Source organism: Formica exsecta, unplaced genomic scaffold, assembly GCF_003651465.1.
Source record: "Formica exsecta isolate Colony F162 unplaced genomic scaffold, ASM365146v1 scaffold79, whole genome shotgun sequence".
Lineage (NCBI taxonomy): Eukaryota > Metazoa > Arthropoda > Insecta > Hymenoptera > Formicidae > Formica > Formica exsecta.
The window spans coordinates 493,515-512,867 of NW_021853558.1; the positions used below are offsets into that span (position 1 = coordinate 493,515).

A 19,353-nucleotide genomic window follows, 5' to 3' on the forward strand; every position below is an offset into this window, starting at 1 on the left:
ATAGGTCGTTTAATTGATTAAACTATAATATAAATATAATTTAAATTATTCTATATTTATATATTTTTAGCTATCTTAATTTTTATATCTTTCAATTATCTTTCAAGAGTTTACAGCAAGAACGGTATAAATTAGTCATACGGGAAAGAAAAAGATTGAATTGTTTATAATTTAATTATAAATCGTAATTCAAATAAAGCTTGCTCTTCGTCTAAACCTTTCAATTATATCCCTTGCGATTGCTCATAATTATTTCAATATTTTATATCATATATTTTATATCACATATTTGATATCGCACACATATATACATATACATGGGTCGTGCACGTACGCTATCTCGGACGTGCGCTGCGATCAAGGGTTCCCTCTTCTAGCGAGGAATTTTACTGTATCCCTTATGCGAAGCCTTATAGGAACCTTATAGAACCTGGGTCAAACGTGATGCCTCGATTCGTACGTGAGAGAGCTCGGTCATTTTACGAGATCGATCATTTGCGAAACGGTCTTCCAAAGACCCGTTCCTGGACATCTCGGAGAGCTTTCTTCCCTACGACGCGACGTAGGAAATCAAAAGTTGTCGCAGCAAGTGTGGTAAATGCTCGGCTTTATTGGCGGATTTGTGCGATGGAAGCTTCGCACTGTACAGAAAGAAGGGAACAAATCCGTTTTTCTCATGAATTTCGAGACGTGCTCTCTTTTTTTCGCGTTGCCCAGAGAAATTCGACATTTGATGAATGAGTTTTTCATCAAACTTTTTTATCGTAGAAACTTATTTTTATCGTAGAAACGTGCTGTGTATTTCTTTCTGGATAGATAAGTATTATATTATTAAGTTGGAAATTTTTCCAAATTTACGAATATCCAGACGGACCTCGGATCTGTTCCTTTTTCTTTTTTTCTTTTTTTTCTTTAAGAGGCGAGAAAAATCAAGTTTTGATATTGAAAAGCAGTTCAAGTCTAATATTGAAAAGTAGTTTGCATCTAACCAACTTTTCGAAAGTTTCGCGTACAAAATTTCAAATCTTTGTGCAAAGTTTATCCAAAAATAACGAAAAGAAAAAGCAACTTTGAAAGGAAGGGAAAATTTTCCTGTGATATATAGAACAATAGAAGTATTTTCATCACCATAACCTCTGATAAGCAAAATGTACAAAAAATAAGAAATTTAGTAATTTCGTTTTTCATTTAAACATTATATCTCGAAATTATAGAAAATGATAAATGGAATTATAACGTAAAATAAACGATTGCAACTCGCTGAAATAATATCGAGACACTCGAAAAGTTCGGACATTCAAGAATATTCAAAAGGCTGCGAAATGTCATTTCAAGAGTAGATACCGGTCAAAAGTTTGAAAGAGACGGACAGCAGAAGAGAACAGCAACGGGGGTTTAGCAGTGGCTAACGAGGTCGAAGGTGGGAAGAGAGGGCACTCAAAGTTCTTGCCAAGTGTGTGCGTGTACCCAATTGCGCATGCATTAGAATATATACATATTTCAACGGTAGATAGTCTCCCAAAGGCGTCACGGCAATGCGGAACAATAATAATGGCGATATACCGACGGCCAAGCTGAATTTGTTCCGTAACATTAGCACAAATACGAATTCTTGCGTGATGAACTGAGATCGTAATCTTCGTCTTTTTGTTTGCCAATTTAAATAAATAAAAAGCTAAAACTTTCCATTTCTTATAAAAAAATCTCTTTTATAAGAAAGTTAAATTTCTTAAATAACTCTTTATATGCGTGATAATCAAGCGATAACGATTTTGTTATACATCGAATTACGAGAACTTATATGATAAATAAACATCACGAACGATCATAATAACATGTCAGATTAGCAACAACACATGAATCGTAACGCACTTGATAATATACAGGATCGACGTATCATATCCATCATATTCCAGTAATTACAGTGCCAAATGTCGAAAATTTCCAGTGAAGCAGATAATGACGCACGCACAGTAATCACATGGATAATAGTATCGTGAAATCGTCTGCGAACAACTCGGCCCGAAAGAGAATACATCTAACTAATTTTCGCTTACAATCGCATCGATTTTACGGAAACTCGATGCATAATCCGTGATATATAGAATACGCATCACTGTAATTTTAACTTTCCGATTTGAGTTGTACTTCATCTCCGCGAATCCAGAATTAAACTGAAATATTGTATTTTGTTGTTTTCTCAATAAAATAATGATTCTACATAGAACTAATGATTCTATTTGAAACAAATAAAGATAACGAAAAACTGACAAATTCATATATAATTATATGATCCTATGATTTATATTTCCTCCACAAAATTTAAAATGCAAATTTAATATGCAAATTGCATTATTGATATTATATCGTTACAATTCAATTATGAAAAAAGCGATAATAATGCAAAATACAACCAGGCTTGCATTAAAATATTAACAATATTGTGTGCAAAATATTCCAATTTTACTGTATTTTGATAGCGGATTTTCTGCAACAGTGTTATAAATTATAAACTTAACACTTTTATAATATTAAATTATATTAGGCGCCTCTCGTTCCAGTTCTCTCTGTGTAATATTTAAAAATCTTTTAATATTAACTTTTAATATATTACATGTACCGTGCATATATCGGAATATCCAAAAAAATATAAAATTTCAAGAGACAATTTGTTTTTAGGAGCATCTCGAATATATTTCCTATTCAGATCGATGCATATATCGGAATATCCAAAAAATATAAAATTTCAAGAGACAATTTGTTTTTAGGAGCATCTCGAATATATTTCCTATTCAGATCGGAATGACGGACGTTTACGATCTTACCGCGGGTCCGATTTGATATGTCCTCGCGTTATGACACTTCACAAAAGATAATAAATTGAACTTCGATTTCGTCGAACGCAAATTCAGGTAAAGGATACGATCTTAGAATGCGTAGACAAAGTTTTCCGCAAAAAATATCGTCTCTTCCGGCAACTGTACCGGATGTTCGTCGTAAATGCAGACTATGAAACGTGATGCTCGCAAAATTGCGCGACCAACTCCAGATATCAGCAGCGGGTCATAGCGCGGATAAGGGGTCGCGTAGGATGGTGAACCGGAATGAAACTACGAGTTTCATTCCACGTCCATCTCCGCGAGCCGCAAAATAGGACGAAAAATTTTCAACCGTGAGGTCAGTTGGCCGAATGTAAACAATGGCGGCGTTATTATCGTTGAAATTACTTAAAAAAGTGACCTAATTCTCGATCGGAATATCCAACGGAATTTGCGAGAAATGTTTCCCTGGAATTTCTCTGGACGATATCAATGATCGCACACTATATAATCGCGGCTCGATTCGTGTCTTATAGGTTTAAATCATCGGTATTTTAATAGTCACAATTAATAAGGTCTTGATTATTGTTGTTATATATCTTTATTATATCTTTATTACTGTTAAGGTTAGATTATTGTTTTTGCTGATAATCATGTAAGACTAAATATGAGGATCTTAGAGTAACACGTTTTTCCAAAGAGTTTCGATTTTACTAAATTTTGTGTAACTATTTTAGATAAATGAGGCAATGTTATACTTTTTAAAGAGAAGATCTTAAATCTTTTTTTTTCAAAATTCTGTAAATTACATTTATTAATAATACAACTACAACAAATATTCTGTTGAAATATCATTCTATCATTATTTCTATACCCATAGCAATTCTGTAGAATAGAATCTTTTCTATATGTATCTATGTAAAATAATATTACATAATAAAATAAATTTTTAACATAAAGCATTTAATTGTGATAAATAATATTCAACAAAATGTATTCTCAATATGCTACATATTAAATATTACAATGTGTAAAAACATATATTTAGTGTCAATAAAGCAATGTGATTGATATAATGGCTTATACTGAAGAAAATAACAGCAACGAGATACGGGTTTAGAAAGAGGAGCGGGTAATTGAAATGGTTGGTCGCTGCCAAAGTTGCCTGTTTCTATTTCGTTTGGCAGACGTCTTCCGTATTTTCACGTGCCTTTGAGCAACTTCCGAAGCTTTGGCGAAGGATAAAGTCGGGCGAGTATTTTATATATACGAGTATACTGTTATCCATTGCAAAAACGAATACACGAATAAAGGGTGGATGAACTTCTTTGCTTTTATACTCATCGGAAATACGTAATCAGAGAGAATAGTGGCACGAATGATGGACATCCAATAATACGAAAATTAATTACGCAATTTCTTTTTCAGATCATTTTATTACAGCCACTTAATCTACGCTATAAATAATCTTGTGAAAGCAAGATTTAACGAATGTAACGTTGTTTCGATTATGGCAACCGTGCATATTTGCATTAATTTTTAAATGTTTCGTTCCGCGCATTTCTTTGCACGATAATCTTTCAACAGATATTAAAGCTATATTTCACTCGCATTTTTTTCCGTCGCGCGCGAACCGACGTTGCTCGCGCGATCGCAAGCTGCTGCATAACACGGATCACATAGATGCAGTCGGATGCAATGGTCGAATGGCCGACGAAATCGAAAAGCGCGGGCTGCATTTCGCGTATACGGTTACGACGCGCGACATGATAAACGCCCGGCGCGGGTGGTCTTCGTTTGGCTTATCTGGACCAGCCGTTGGGGAAAAAAACGTGCGGTCCGCCATCGTACGCAATGAATTACACTATACGGCTGAGAGGAAGAGGGAGAGGGACGGAAAGAGAGAGAGAGAGAGAGAGAGATCTTATTATTTGTTGGAAAAAAACGAGCACACCAGTGGGCGAATTTTGAAGCTCAAAGATTTTTATGACTCCGCTGCGTCGCTCTGTTTCGCGTACTAACATTGGACTCAGTTTAGGAGATTTATTTCAAAAAATGTCAAAAATGCGTTTGTGTTGTATATGGTGATTTCCCTTATACGTATTATACATAGATATACGTTTATACACTATTTTTCAGTTATTAGTATAAAGCGCAATAGTAAAAGGAGATGTATATGATGATAAATTGTCTTTGTACAATTTGTATGCATCTGTGACACATATCATCTGTGCATTACATTCTTTATATATATATAATATATACATATATTTATAGATTTTTTCTTATATTAAAAAAATGTTTTAACATATTACATTATATATTTTGGATATATATAACATGCATCTTTTGTTGTGCAAATTCCGCCGATAAGAATATGTCGACGATCGTACACATATAGATACATGTGGGATTATTCGGGGTATACAAATTAACTAGGCTATCTAACGTCCGCAGTGTTCGCGATGCAAACTTCCGAGAATGACCCGCTTATAACGTAACATGTGCGCTCGTTGATTATTCGGCATTAATGATATTATCTACAATGTTCCTGCGTACGTAAATTGATCAGTACTGATGGAATATCTGTGAAAGGTACTTTTGCATTTACATTTACACGTACAATTGGATTTACGTTCTTATAGATTTTCATTAACCCTTTATTGCATTGTTACCGCATTGCATGAGGCACACAAACGCGTAATAAGATTATATAGTATTATTGAAAATCCCCGTATTCTATTTAGTCCTCGATCTTTATATGGGGAAAATTTCTGTCTCTCCGGCATTAAATTTTATAAGGTAAGATTAAAAAAATCTACTCTCTTGCCTTTTATTTATAATTTCCTATAATTACACCGTGTAAAATCGGGATAATTCGAAAAAAAAAGCGTAATCCACTTTTTGGTTACATTTGTACAATTTACAAGTCAAAAATTTAACTTGGCGGAAATCGCGGCTTAGCGCCGGCTTAGCTAATTGACACACGTATTATTTAATGCAACTCGGTTTTTCATTTTTCGGTGGTACCAGTGTGTTCTGTCTCTCTCTCTCTCTCTCTCTCTTTCTCTTTCTGTCATCGCAACGAGAGCTCGTTCACTATCGGAATTTTAATCTGCACGATGCGGTGTGTTGGCGTCGCGAATATAAAGCGGAAACGCGAACGAACACGAGAGACTCGTGACAGAGTGTTTGACATGTCGACAATTCCGTCATTACGTCGACGGAATGCAGTTCTTTGTATGTGTGTGTGAAAATCGCGTCCTAACTTTTCGTCCCCTACTTCTCTCGTGTGTGCACCCTCCGCGCACGTCACGCCATTATCGATTATTTATTCAGATTAAATGAAAAGGAATTTATACTCGAATACAATCCCGATGAGATAGCATTCTTTCGCAAATTTTTTGCGCGCGATTGCGACGCGGTGCAATGTATTCAGAGGGCTTATATTATCGCGAAATTGCAAAGAGTGCAGCTTCAAAGGTTTATTATTCAGGGTCAATATTCGTATAGAAGTATCTATTGTCCATATATATAATTAAATTTAATTCGTGTTATAACTCGCGCAATTACCGTCAATTATCGCAACTTTACAATGCAGGAGCTCCGCCCTGCTTTATGCAAAATCGAACGTCCGTCCGGTGTGCGCTTTTCCACGCGCATCGATAAGAGCGTAAATTCGCGCGATAATAGGCTGACGGGCATGTGGTAACGTGCGTTAAAATACGAGCCGCGCTAATGAAAAGCGCGCATAGACTGGACATGGGCCTTGCGGCTATCGTCGTTTAATCTGAATTTAATTTCACACGAATTAGAAGTTTTCTTCACGCATGCGGTCGTGACGCCCCCGAGGATGGGTGGTTCTCCTTTTCTCCTTCCCACTTGGAGGAGGAGGGTGGTAAAAGCATTGTGTCCTCCAAAACTAGCTCACTCCTGTCTGCAGTCGACAGGAAACCCAAGAACGCCGGGAGAATTATCTGTCGGACGTAAGGGATGGGTCGCGGAGACGGGTAGGACGGTTGCGTGACCGCGCCACTTCCGGAAGGGAAGAAAAGACGCCAAGGTTGCGGCTGTATTTTCGCGAAGGGCCCCCGAGGGTTGCGATAAAGTTACCAAGAGAGAAGAGAAGGAGTGTCTGCAGAGATATTTTTTTTGGATGGGATATATATCACTATACTTCTGTGTCGAGTCGAGAGATAACTCGAAGCATAACACGCGATGACTCGTCGCATTAAAATGTCGCCGCGATCAGAAACGTGACGTTGCAAATTTTTAGCGCGCATGATAAAATATTACAGAAACATGTAGTGCATAAGAATGTGTAGATGATAATATTTCCACACTCTTAGTATTTATATTTTAATAAACATTTAACAGAAGCAAGATCGAGATAAGAAATATGGAAAAGTATTAAAATGATTGGAAGCTGAGACTCAATTTCTATTTTCGGGATAAGAGAAATCGCAAGGGAATATCTTGTTCACCGGATTTGGGTCGCCGAACAGGTGTGAAATAAAAGACGAACGTTCGCACCGGTTGCTCATGGTGGAATCGCGCGATGCGCATCTCTAACGAGAATGCATTTGCGGTGCACATATCTGTATGTAACGTATGCAGCCGGTCGCGCCGTTTGTCGCTGCAAACGCTTTCATAAAGTTACACGTGCTCGCAGACTCCGCGCCATAAGCAGCCTTCGCGGCGCCATAAGTAATGATGAGGATATCAACGGCGGGTCGCCAGGGTAAGCCAGGTCGTAAGGTGAATTGAAGTAAACGCCTTTGCGTTCGTTTCGTTGCGGCGAAAGAGAAGAGAAATCTCGTCTTGTGTAAACGTTTGAAAATTTTTTCATCGCTTTTATATATCAAAATTTATTATTATTTTTATATTTTTCAAGCGAAATATTAAATGATGCAGAAAAGATGAATAACGTAAGGTACCTTGTAATTATTGCAAATGAAATATAATCGTATCATATATGAGAAATATATAAATATATTTTTAAACTCATTGCGAAGAATATCGTTTTTTCCCAAATTTTTTTTTTTAGTTTATTTAATTTTTTTAAAGACTAAATTTAAAGCGTAAAAAATTGAAGAGAAGTAGGCAATAAACTGTAAGATGCTGCAATTAATTATTCATTTGTCGATATTACGCAATTTTCCTGGCAGAAACGTATATCTGATCGATATCCTCGCTACACCGCAATAATTCACTTTTAAGGTCCGGTTGTACTGACAGCATCCGATTAAATTACTTTAAAGTCAACGATTCTTTTCTCTTTCATTCTACCTGATTACTCCGTAACACGCGACAGGAAATTAGCGTTACTTATATCGCGTTACTATACGGTATTCTTACACGCTCTTATATTCACTATCTCAACCTTTCCTTAAAGCATGAAGATGCATAATTTCAAAACTTTGCAAAAGAGAAAATATAATCCATCGACCAAATTAAAAAAAAAAAAAAAAACATTTGTGATATAATTTACAAGCTCATTAGATAAATTATATAAACAACACAGAAGAGAAAAATCAAATTTGATCAAGTAAAAAATGTAACAAGCAAAAGTATGTATTCACATACTTTCATAACTGTATTCTATAAATATGTGATGACATCATCTTTCCCTCGGGAATATTTTAACACCACGCTCATATATGTATATCGAAATGTCCATAGTATATTTAAAGACACAACTTTATATATATATATATATATATATATAATCATATTTCCTCGTATTTTTCTGCCGATGCGCGCTCGTTGCCATTTATACAAAACCATTCAACTGCATAGCGTAAATGTCGGATACTATCGCAATGAAATTATTTAACGGCTGGCTAGTAGCAGCGCGCGCGTTAGCGTAAACAATGCTTGGAAATTCGCATTGCAATCTGCCGGACAAAGGGCCGCCCGGCTGCATCAGGCCTTGACGGTGTGCTTTTATTGCTCGGCATCGGGGATAGCAGATAGTTTGACCATCGACCATGAACGAACCGCCTCTTTCTGATCGTTCCTGGCGGCGCTCTGCTTTCGTCAGCATGTTCGGCGTGCCGTCAATGTGTTGCTGCGATTGTATGTCAGGTGTGCGGCACTTTTTCAATAAATTCGTTGGCTGTTTGACGATCGCGAGCGACCGCTCTCCTAAAAGAACAGCCATACGACACTTCGACACACCGCGCGCGCGCGATTCGCAATAGAGAGAGAGAGAGAGTCTCCCATCGGCGATACATTGTTTTCCGGCCGGGAGAGTACATGCTTCGTTACGAATAATTCCAATTTTATTACAGCGAAACCGGGAGAGAAAGTCGAGATTGCGTGTATGCCAAGAGCGCGATTTTATTGTCGAGCTTGTACGTCGCGATCGTGATTTTATTACCGAGCTTGTAGACAGTAGCGGATGGATTGATGGATAGAATTTATTTCGCATCTCTGAAACAAATCTCGTAATATTCCCAACGCAAGATCGAATCGTTCATTTTTGTTAAACTTTTAAATTTATTTTCCCAAAATATTATTGCTATTTCTAATTTTTTTATTTTTCGTTGTAAGAATAGGGGAAGAATTATGCACATTTGTGTTTTAAACATGGCGATAAAATTGAAATATTATTCTATAATAAAAAAGTAGATTTATTAAAAAGTTTCCATTATTCTCTTCATGAATTTTGTACTTTTTATTTGTAAGTAAATGGGGAATGAAATCATGAAGTGTAAAGTACAAAATGTAATATAAAAAACGGCCAAGTTTCATGAAATAAAGCAAAGGCCATAATCGACTTAATGTGACGCATATCGCCCGAAATTACGATACAATATAATAGGATCGGAATAACATTCGAAACGAATAATTTTTTTTACGATATCACAAAGTAGATTGTAATTTATCGGAAAATGATTTTATTAACAAAATCCTTGATATATCACGGTTTTAAAAAGTTTAGCAACACAATGAAGTGCTGTATCCATTAATCGACGGCATAATCATCGATATTGAATGGAAATAAGAAACCGAGCTATTACTAGGCGTAATCTACGGTTGGAACTTAGTTTGCGAGACTCGAGGATCCAAACGACTACGGGGATAAGGAGCCATTCTTCCACTTTGGAGCCAGAAAAGTTCGTAATGGGAATACGATTAAATTGCAGTTGGATTGCTAGAAAAATATTGCTATGCGATGCACGAGAAACTCGTTAATCTCTCACGGTCCGAATTCAAGTAATGTTCGAACATTACCCGAAATTCTTGCTATTTTATTAGCAAACGTTCATTAATCTTACTCTTACACGTTTTATTTATTCTAATTAATATTGTTTCATGGAAAATATTCTATATTTGAATATAAATTCTGTATTTGATATATCTCCTGTATTTATGATAACTAAATACACTTTTCCCTTTTTATGCATCTTTATATAAAAATGAAAAAAACTAAATAAATTTTGAATGGATTCAGCTATCGTATATTTCGATAACCAATTTGTGTGTGTTCGTAAACCTAGATTAAAATGAACTGATTGACCTAAATCATACACTTAATAGGGCATATATGCATGGGGATGATAATAAAATTATATGCGTCAGAATAACTAACTGCATACTAAACCAATTATAGGATATCGATTTTCCTTTTCACTTCGAATGCTTTAATATATGTATATGCTTGATAATGCTTTGAGCAAGTTGCGGCGAATTATTGGCAGGCTGCTTCAATTATTCCTTTCGACAAAGGACAGATTGGACGATATTTTTATACACATTTCCGTATAATAAATCATTTCTGCTCGTTAGGTTTTTATAATTAGCTCGCAAGAACACAAGTATATATATCATGTCTAAAACCTCAATTTGCTTGCAATTTTTTCAATATGTACATTTGATTTCTCTGCTCGTTAAAATAGTTAGTTAATCTAACTTTCTACATGCTTTCGTAATCTATTTCAACTGCAATACAAATCTTTTTCTACAATATAAATTTAAAAAAACATTGTAAAAAAATATTTCTCACATCTTTGACACAATTTTTGGATTTTCGGAACGTTCTCTTTAGAATCCCTTTGATGCAATATGATCTCGTTTTACGATATCTCTTTTATCCACTTGCTGCGCCGGTGGTTCAAGTATGGATGCCAGATCTCTGAAAGTCAAAGATAAGCGCGACATGCAGCGCCGCGACATTCCTAAACCACTTTTCACTTTGGCAACAAATATGAAGCCGACCGGCTGACACCGAATTTCTGGCTCGCGATTCCGATTCCTTTTCACCCCTATAGTCTCTCGCTCTTTCCTCCTCCCTTCCCGTCACGTGTATCCGCGCCTTTTCACGCTTTAGGATTAGTTGCGAAGAGAAAAGTTACGAGAGCTACGATCGCTACGTGCTTGAAATGGTAAAGTCCATCCATATTCCTTCCGCGCTTGCCTTTTTCATTTATACGGGAAAAGCGCCTCTGCATAAACGCGCCGAAATTTATGGCCGAAAAGCAGCGTCTCGTGTCCGATTCCCTTCCCGTTCCGATGAAAGTGAGCGCCATCCAACAACTCTCCTTCGAAAGCGTTTTCCCTCTTCCGCCCTCATTCTCTCCAAAGCGATAATTAATTATACACGAATCGGAACGTTCGCCATTTCTCGAAACTCAAAGCCGAGTGCAAAGGTTCGCGATTTATTTTGCACCCTCGTCGAACGGAAATCTCGATAGCCTCTCCATCTCTCTGATTTAACAGACGATATAATTATGATAATTGCTTTCATATGTATAAAACTAACAATTTTAATCTTAATGATAGATTCTCTGAGTTTGAGATCTATTTTTCATTAGCAAAAACTTCAAGAAAAATTATTATGTATGACATAATTTTCCAATTTTCAAGATTATATTGTATATACTTGTAATTTTAAGCTTTTTAAATAAAAATAAATTTGCAATTAAATTACAGTTTTGTTTAAATTAAGCACATTTGAAATAAATTTAAAAGAATGTAATTCTATATATTATTTACGATATTTCTGATTCCCTGATAGACAGTATTTAATATTTCGATTAGAGTAGAAACCAACGCCATGAGCAAATACAGTTACTCATTACGTTCAACGTATACAGAAATACGGAAATCCGTCAAGTGCAAAACTCGAAATTAATTTACGCTGTCGCTGTAGCCGCGAAATGATCAACGTGTCGCGGACTACGACTTAGTTCTTAATTAGCAGCATTGTTATATTACAATCGCTGTAACCTAACAGTTAAATAACTGTGTTTAATCCTATCGCATTCTCAATTTAGTCGCTAAAATTTACAAACCTATCAATTTCAATAACAAAAGATCGCCTAGTCTATAATTATAATTATACTTTGTCGACGGGTGACAAAACCTAAATAATCGTATTGATCCATAAAAAAATCTTTTCCTGTTTATTTCGGAATATTCTGCTGTGGATATTCGCGTGGATAACGTATATTTATGCTCCTCCGATGTGATTCGTGATGAGATAAATCTCAATGGGCGATCTCAATCATAGTTTCGCCAATCGAAAAATATCGCTATCGTCCTCGATGTAATCGAATCACGATTCGATCAGCAACAACAGCTCGAACGAACACCGAATTAGCAGTTAGCTTTATTGCTTCATACAGTCGCGTTCATCACGAGCGAGTTTGACAAACGCATATCCAGCGCGAGCGCGTAGAGAAACGACAACGGTTGCGAATGGCCATAATAACTTGTGACGTCGACGATAAAACTTTGTTAAACAACAAATCCGGCAGGCCTGAATTTATTACCGTCGCGAACAACCGTTGTATATTTGCATATAGTTGACCGTCATGCTGGCCACAATCATGTTTTATCCGCGGTTATCAACGTTATTTACCTTAGCGTTCGTTTAATTGGTCGATCAGTAGAGAGGACGTTAATTAACTGACAATCCGCGATCCCATCAAATCGATTATCATTTATCAATAATTATAACAACTAATAAATTTATTTTCATCCCGATGCGATAGCTTCTTTCGATACAAGATTTATGTAAATAGATATACATTTGTGCAAATGTCTTGGAACGTCATAATTTAAAAAATATTTTTGGAACCACTCTGTATAATTTGTCGAATAATTTAGCTCGAATTTGATAATGATTTATAGTGAAATTAACAAAAGAGCGTGAGCGCCGTTTATTCATTTATGGCGTGATATTACAACTGTGTTATTTCAGTCTTCTTGAGCAAGAGGATAGTAACCCGCAGCTAATGAGCTTACGAGCTCCTGAGAAGCGAAAGTCCGTCACGTAAATGGTGTCCCTGCATTATGGCGCGTCGCGATAATCGCTAAGATAATACGCGATAATACGATATAATTCTGCGGTTTGCGGCGAAATAATAATAGACTATACGGTTTATGCAATTTTATATATTGTAATTTCATATAAAAACCCCGTACGCGTACCATGCAAAATGCAAACGCGTTCTGCGTTCCATGATCTCGCCGCCGCTTCCATTTCGCGGTGATGATATTTTTGCAATTAAGCCAGGCCGCGGAAACCCTCGGAGCTAGCGCAGCGGCGTGTAATAATCGCTTTTAGTTCGCGTTCGCGATATTACAAGAGCGTTACCTTCTCCTCGCGAAGCGAGAATCACGTAATTCGCATGATCGGCTCCGATCATGCGTCCCAACGAGAGCTTTGCTTCCCCTTAAAGCAGTAACGCTGCAACGCCACTATTTTCCAGTCCGATTGTTCCCGTGAAACAACGTTAGCGGTCCGTTTGTTTTCGTATGCGTTCCTGTCCATCAGAAACTAAAGGGGAATCAAAATAACTGCGATTTTTCTGCGGCCTTTGTACCGCATGTGAACAGTTTGGATTAATCCCGACGAACGCCGAGATTTTTGCGCCCGTTATTTCGATGCCGCAATCAAAAGACTCGCGTCCCCAATACACTACTAAAAAAAAAAAAAAAAAAAAAAAGAGAGAAAAAGTACAAAAATACGATACTAGAAAATATAAAAAAAGAGATAGCAATACTGGTACCAAACGAGCGAGCTCCATGTAATCGATTCGTCCGTGCTCGCTATCTCGATATTTTTTTCCCACCGAAAACAATTATTTTTAATCGTTCCCGAGTAAATAGTTATTACATAGCATGGCTAGTCTCCAATATATACACATTTATTATTTGTTACAGTTTCTCCGTTGATATTTTTTTAATTTTATCGATATTCTGTAAGTGCCCACTTTGTTTGGAGCAATTCACATTAATTTACACTCGTGATACATATCTCGGCAACAAGTAATCTTTTCAAAGTATTATTGTCAAAAAACATTTAATCGCGATAAGAACATATCGAGATGAAACGCAATATGATACAACTATAATATGATCTAGATGATACAACTTTTTATTATTAAATGAGAAATTGTAGAGCAGGTGTCGATCCTTTTATTTTCTTTTTTCTTTCGCTGTGATAATTAGACGCATTCAAATGAACCTGGAAATCCTTTCACGTTATAAAGTCAAATGGGTCTTGCATGTGCTTTGGTTAATTTCTCCTTTGCGGTGCACATACATCGCGCAGCATCTCTCAAGATGCAGTTTCTGCAATAAGTTTTCCTCCTCGCTTCTTCGTCTTTGAGAAGCAGATTCACATAAAATTTCCTTTGTTACTAAAATGTAAATCTAAATTATTTGTATTATACGTGGAAAGGAACGAGCATGAAAAATAATATCTTTTCTCAAGGATCAGCATATATATAAAAAGTACCATAAATATAAATACACACAAAAATAATATGTTACATCATTAATAAAATAATTAGCATTAATCTACAATATGATGTAGCATTGAATTTATTATATCGATATGTGATTTATTATATCGTACGTTTTTAAAACAATGTCTGATCTTTTGATTCTTTAATATACAGAATCCGCCTCAATCCTCTGTCATATAACTTTATCACAGCAATTCAAAGATTTATGCACGTTTGAACATGTCAATTCTGATCTGATCTCCTCCAAGAATCGATTCGCGAAATTATGGATGAAATGTTACGCGACGTCCACGGGATAGGTTCTAAACTTCCAAATGTGTATCTACGATCGGCCGTCAGTTAGTATATCGCTCGCCTGTGGTTCGGGGACCTCGAAACTTTTGTCGGACGAACTTTATCGGCGTTGATTTTTCATGACTTCCAGAAACGGCACGGCACGGCATAGCACGCCCCTGGGAGACGAAAAAGACGAGGCGGTTCCGAGCCGCCGGCTCTCGGTTTGCCGAATCTCTAGCGATGGCAATAGATATAGTACGTGACAAATAGTTGGCACAAACAGAACAGATGTTTTGCCATCGTAAAGAATCGTATTGTTTAATTATTTAAAAAATTGTTTATATATAGAGATATGATGTTCCTATATCTCTGATGAGAGAAAAAATAAGAAATGATTTTCCCAACCGATAAAGCATAGTTTCATCAATTTTCCTGATTAATAAAAGTTAGAAGATTATAAAAATGCAGTCAATTGCATACCATTTACCGGTTATTTAATATTTTGATTCTGTACGAGAAGTGTTATGAAGATTTCTTTATCTTTCGCTGTTTCTTCATATTTATCATATATACTTTTTAATAAATACATCAAAACGACATATGTAGTGCTATTTTTCACAGATGAAATCACAAAGACAATGAAATTATGTCCATTAATTATTCCCACTGATAATTCTATCGAAACAGGTTTCGTCAAACGTTTGTACGTACAATGTCTCGTAGGCAAAATGGATTTGAGATTCGAGTGTGGTCGTTTATTAATTTTGACCATGAAAGGGAGACATGGCGCGAATCTCGCCTAATGCACCCTCGTATTATACACGCATTCGGGAATTAACGTGAGCGCGTGCGAGCCGTTCCAAACCTATTTAGCTAGATTAAATCAATGGGGATTGGCGCTAGGCGGGTCAACGTACGAAAATCCACGGATGGGAGCGACAGTTGCATTATGTGTCCCCGGGACAACGTAATCGCATTAATCGCATTGCGCGATATCGGTGAACCGAGCGTATAAATGCCGCCGATTGCGACAACGATCGAACGAACGCCGTTGGGAATCCACCGCGGACACGTACATACGGCCACGGAAAATTTCCGACATTTGTTTCACGCTCCAAGAGCTGACAAGCTCGTTTCCGAATTCGTGCCGATTGTATCGACTGCTACAACGGAGATGAATCTAGCCGGCGGGCACAGGTGCTTCGCGCCAAATATCCGTAAGCGTTCGTAATCTTCGGCGCTATTTTGCATGAATGCGGACAGATTTTCTTGAAAATATCTTTCTGAGAATATTTTTTACGATACTTTCTAGAATAGTATCTTGACAGATTGTTAAAGATGTCTCGTGTACAAAATGAAATCACGGACGCGAAAAAAATTATATTCTGCGAAAATTACTTATGGCAATTAAACATCGACCGGGGTTCCGCACAAATTCTCCCTCTATAAAACAAATAATCACAATGCGTGAAAAAATAATTATACTTTTATTTTAAAACAGAATGCGTAAAAATATGTGCAGATATGCCGAGATTACCGTAAAATTGTACAAATGACATCCAATTTATATTTAGTCGCATCGAAGCTTATAACATATTCGAATCAATCGATCCCTCGCGCACCGATTCGCGCTAATATTTACGAATCGGAGAGATATGATCAGATGGGATTAAACCTAAATTCCGTAAATTAGTGATGCGCCGTTCGCAAAACGTAGTCCAACATGAATATGTCACAGCGTACTATATATTATTCGATCGCTCTTGGCGATTTTGCAAAATAAATGCACGTAATGATTGTTGGACAAGTTCGCGAATTTCAATAAATTAAATAGTTTGCGATACAGTTATAATAAGAATTAGCACGATATAAAATATTTACACGGTTGTGCACGAAAATGGAGAAATGAGATTTACATCGCGGCTTCGACTTTACCGGACAGAATATACACGAATAAACAATTTGTTCGGGGATTGATGGTAAAATAATTTCTTTATGTATATGACATAAATGCGGGATAAGTTTATGAAAAGAAAAATAAATAAATAAAAATATTTGCTCAATAATTTTATGTTAACCCGAATTAATTACGTATTGAAACTGAAATGTCGCGAGTTTTTTTATTTTTATTTAATTCATACTATTTCGCATAACACAATTAAAGTGCTAAGTAGTTAATATCCGTGGCACTATATGTTTGATAACAACTAATTACTTGTTCCTTGCACATATTTCGGATATGAAGACACGCTGAAGATAAGGGCACTGTCTCCAAACTCAAGCGTGCGCCCTCTTAGGGCTTAAGTAGTTGCATGAACCTCATAAGCAGTATTCATGACGCTGTTTACTTTACAGCAGTGTAAGTACTGTAAGTAATGTAAATAAAGCATGTACTACAGGAAACTCTACTAAATAGGATGAATTTAACAAGAGCAAAGCGAAGTAATCAACTGTTCTAATAGATAAATTTTTGATCAGCTTCCGGCAACAGCTCTATTTAATTAAATATAATAGCCGATTTCCCTTTACTTTAATCAGCTTACGATTCCAGTCCTAATTTGGCAAGAAATATTCAGAGAATCATAACCCTTAACTTGTTTTAAAAAATACATTCGTTTAAACAGAATCTGAACTCGATTAAACTCGATTAAATCCTGTCGTTCTTAAAATTCGGCTTATTTCAGAAAGCTAATTATATATGTATCCATAACATTAATAATTTTAGATTACTCTTAATAACCCTCGTAATTTTGACTTATTTGCTTTTAATAATATTCGAATGCAAAGATTTAATATTTAATCCTAATAAAATAAGCCGTCCGTCTTCATTAATATCGAGTATAATAAAAAATAATAATAAAAAAATCGAATATAAATATAATAAATCTTTCTTCTCTCTCTCTCTCTTTCTCTATCTATATTCTGTATTGTAGTCACTCTATATTAAGATCTAGAGGAAATTGCGAAATCAAAAACGAACTAGGGGAGATAAATGATGTAGGTGAAGCTGCACGTAGAATATTGCGAGCTCCGAGCGCCGCGTGCGAGATAAGATCGACTTTGGTCGCTCAAATAAAGACTGCATGCAATTTGCGCGCAAGCTTTCCTTTCGGTAAGACCGCCGCCATCCTAAACCAATCGATATATTTTTTTTCTTACCTCGCGATTGAGCGGCTTTGCCAGAGTGATGACACCGGTGCGCGGGTTGACGACGAAATGGTCCGTGAGTTGTATGCCATATTTCACTGGTGATCCTTCGGGATCATGGCCCTTCAGGACGAACACCTCTGTTCCGACCTTAGTCGATTCCGAAAGCGGCAAGCCCGTGGGGTATCCACCGGCCTCCAGGATAGGTGGCTCGTTCACGTTGTTACCCGCTAGAACAATAAGAAAGAAACGTTTGTTTTCGAGAGTTTGTTGTTGGCTACATATATATTGATCACACACGGTCTGTGTGTGTGTGTATACGCGAAATCCCTTCCTCTGTGTACTTTAGCAAGTTTATTTATTCCTCTCGTTAACTCTGTTCTTCGCAAACTGCGTACGATGCTTCTTACTGGTAAATTTCTGGTAGAGTTTCTGAATTATGAAAGAAAGAATATGTCAAAGATTAAATCATGCGTGTAAAAATCTTACTAATTTAATATTAATTTACTTTTACAGAATTTTTATTTGTAGATTAGATATTAAGATGCGCTGGTAATATTGAATTAAAAATTAAAATGTAAAAAGATGAGATAAAATTATATTTTTGTGTAGAAAAAATAACTCCATAAAAAAATACGAAATTATTGTTGCAACGTGTCTTTATCTAAAAATGTCAATTATTCTATTTTATTCTAGAGTTTGTAATTATGTCGATATTCGATTACGAAGGTGCATAGTCAAATAATCAAGATTTGTATCGTGTCAATCAGTGAATATTCGTACAATTATTAAGATATGTATATAGTAGTATCGTGGCCGTACATTTATTGTGCTATTGTCGGACCGATTAAAGTGATTAAGGTTACACGAGCTAAGTAGATTATGATTGATGTATCCGTTGCGCGGAAATCGATTTTTTGCACGCCAATATCGTCTACCGATAATCAATTTCGCTGCGAAATCCGGAGCTTAGAGTTTTCATGCTCCTTTTGCGACGCGCGCAATCAATACGGAATATCCCCAATTCAGTGCGTTGAACAAGAAAAATATATCGCATCGTCAGAATCTCTTTTCCGGTTTTTATGTCACATTATATCGTTATATCGTATTAGAAAAGGCTACAAGGGGAGAGAATGTTTGGTCACGAAAGATAAATTTTACGGAAAATGAATTCTTGAGCTTGAAACTTAATAATTTTTGTATTTCTTAAAAAAAGGAAAACATTATTTATTATCCAAAGAAAATAATTATAGTTTTTAAAGTGCACAATATCTAAAGAATATTATATTCCATGAAATATTTAAGCAATATTTTATGGAAATTTAAATAGAATGTCTTCACGTACATTA

The 19,353-nt window shown here is 36.2% G+C and overlaps 2 protein-coding genes across 2 annotated transcripts in view; one reads left to right on the forward strand and one right to left on the reverse strand.

Annotated features, from left to right (window-relative positions):
• The window catches only part of LOC115244038 (cadherin-87A), a 184,571-nt gene that overhangs the window by 19,373 nt on the left and 145,845 nt on the right, over positions 1–19,353 (reverse strand). The window contains exon 4 of the mRNA XM_029821401.1: positions 18,017–18,234. Within this exon, the coding sequence (XP_029677261.1) occupies positions 18,017–18,234 (218 nt within the window). The remainder of the gene's footprint in view (positions 1–18,016; positions 18,235–19,353) is intronic.
• LOC115244035 overlaps positions 1–19,353 on the forward strand; it is a 48,234-nt gene that overhangs the window by 5,252 nt on the left and 23,629 nt on the right. The window lies entirely within an intron of this gene.